Here is a 1,525-nt window from a genome sequence, read left to right as displayed (position 1 = left end):
TCCACCGCTGAAGCACAGACGGGAACAAACGCTGGACACTACAAACTCCAGCGTCTGCCAGCAATTTCCTTGCAGTGAAGACGGTCTGACCTGGGCAGCTGCAGCCACGCAGAGCCCCTCAGAGAGCAGGAGGAGCGACGCGGCCGGGAGGCCTTTGCGCCAGCTGCTCTTCCCAACCCGGTTCTGCTCCGTGTGCTAACTGGGTTGAAAATCATTAAACACACACTTCCAGCAGCTGTAAGGGGACAGCTGCCCTCACCACTGGCCTGAGGTGGCTTGTCCTGGCTCTAAAGTTGTGTTAGCGGGGCCCAAGAATCACCCTTGCTGCCTTCTTCCCTAAATAACGGGCCTTGACCCAATCCGGCGTATCTGTACTCCACAGCGTGAACTCTCCTCCCTGTGTGTCTCCATCAGCAGCAATGATCTGGGGGCAGGGGGGGTATCCAAGCTCTTTTTAAGAAGAATCCAGCTGTTTTCCAGCCTTTGTCCCCTGATCCCAGGGCTACAGCATGCGTACATACACCACGGTTATCGCCATCACCACTTACTGCAAGCTGAAAGAGCAGGCGGCAGTGCCAGTACGGCGTCTGCTGGGAAATCTGAATGGCTTTGCGTAACAGAGGCTTCGCTGTATCCACAGAATTCTGGAACAGAAAAGGGCACCCTGGTCAGCATCGAAAGCCGGCTGCTGGGAACCTCGACAGCAACAGTAACTTTTAAACTAGTCGCACCCTGCTCGCCCCCCATCAAAGTCTCTGAGGGCAGGAGCCTTAAAGCGTGGAAAGCAGCAAACCAAGCGTTTAACAGCCAGGCCCACACGCCCAGGCTTGGTGTGTCTGCTCAGAACTATCAGCTACTCAATTCCTTCAGCCACTATTCTAACGCGCTTTTTTCCTGCGTGTGAGAGAAAGTAAGGATTAGTTCAGGCTCTTCCAGAGAAGAAGAATAAAAATAGCCTGGGAACACGACAAAAGCCTGAGGAAAACCATCCACTTCCCTCCCTCTCCCCAAATCAGCCTTTGTCTAAATGAGGGCTAAAGAAATACTTGGGCCAAGTAAACTTCCTCTGCTGTGGAACGGCACTGCAATTCCTGCCACAACTTTCACGATACGGAAGACCAAAAGTTTTTAGGTTAATGCTTTAGTACTCGCTATTTACGTTGCAGCTGACCTCTAAAGAGTCCACACACCCTATTAGTAACAGCGATACGCTGCTCCGCGACCAAAGATGCTCAAATTAAATGCAGCGGCGGTTTCTGCACTCACCTCCTGACAGTACAGCTCGGACAGAAGGCTGGCTGCCTCAAACTTAACGTCTTCAAACTGGGGAATCTGGCAGCATCAGAGTTAAGTACCCAACACTGCCTGGAAAACAGCAACAGCTCGACGTCCAAAAGCCCTTAACAGCAGCACGTACGTGTGAGGAAAGCAGCCCCCGACCGCAGACGCAGATTAGAAACAGCAGCTAAACCCCCAGCCCCCGGCTCTCTCGGTTTTGTTATCGGAGCCCCAGCTGCAGGAGCGC

The 1,525-nt window shown here is 53.0% G+C and overlaps 1 protein-coding gene across 1 annotated transcript in view; it reads right to left on the bottom strand.

The window, feature by feature from the left end:
* The window catches only part of MAU2 (MAU2 sister chromatid cohesion factor), a gene marked incomplete at its 5' end in the record, with an annotated part of 12,291 nt that extends 10,959 nt beyond the window's left edge, over positions 1-1,332 (bottom strand). Inside the window, 2 exons of the mRNA XM_010145924.1 lie at positions 549-644; positions 1,267-1,332. Of these exons, the coding sequence (XP_010144226.1) occupies positions 549-644; positions 1,267-1,332 (162 nt within the window). The remainder of the gene's footprint in view (positions 1-548; positions 645-1,266) is intronic.
* Positions 1,333-1,525: the final 193 nt, after the last annotated feature.

The sequence above is a fragment of the Buceros rhinoceros genome, unplaced genomic scaffold (genome assembly GCF_000710305.1).
Source record: "Buceros rhinoceros silvestris isolate BGI_N320 unplaced genomic scaffold, ASM71030v1 scaffold33551, whole genome shotgun sequence".
NCBI classification, from domain to species: domain Eukaryota; kingdom Metazoa; phylum Chordata; class Aves; order Bucerotiformes; family Bucerotidae; genus Buceros; species Buceros rhinoceros.
Note: the sequence above shows the minus strand (reverse complement) of the source record. Positions and strands in the feature narration are given on the sequence as shown.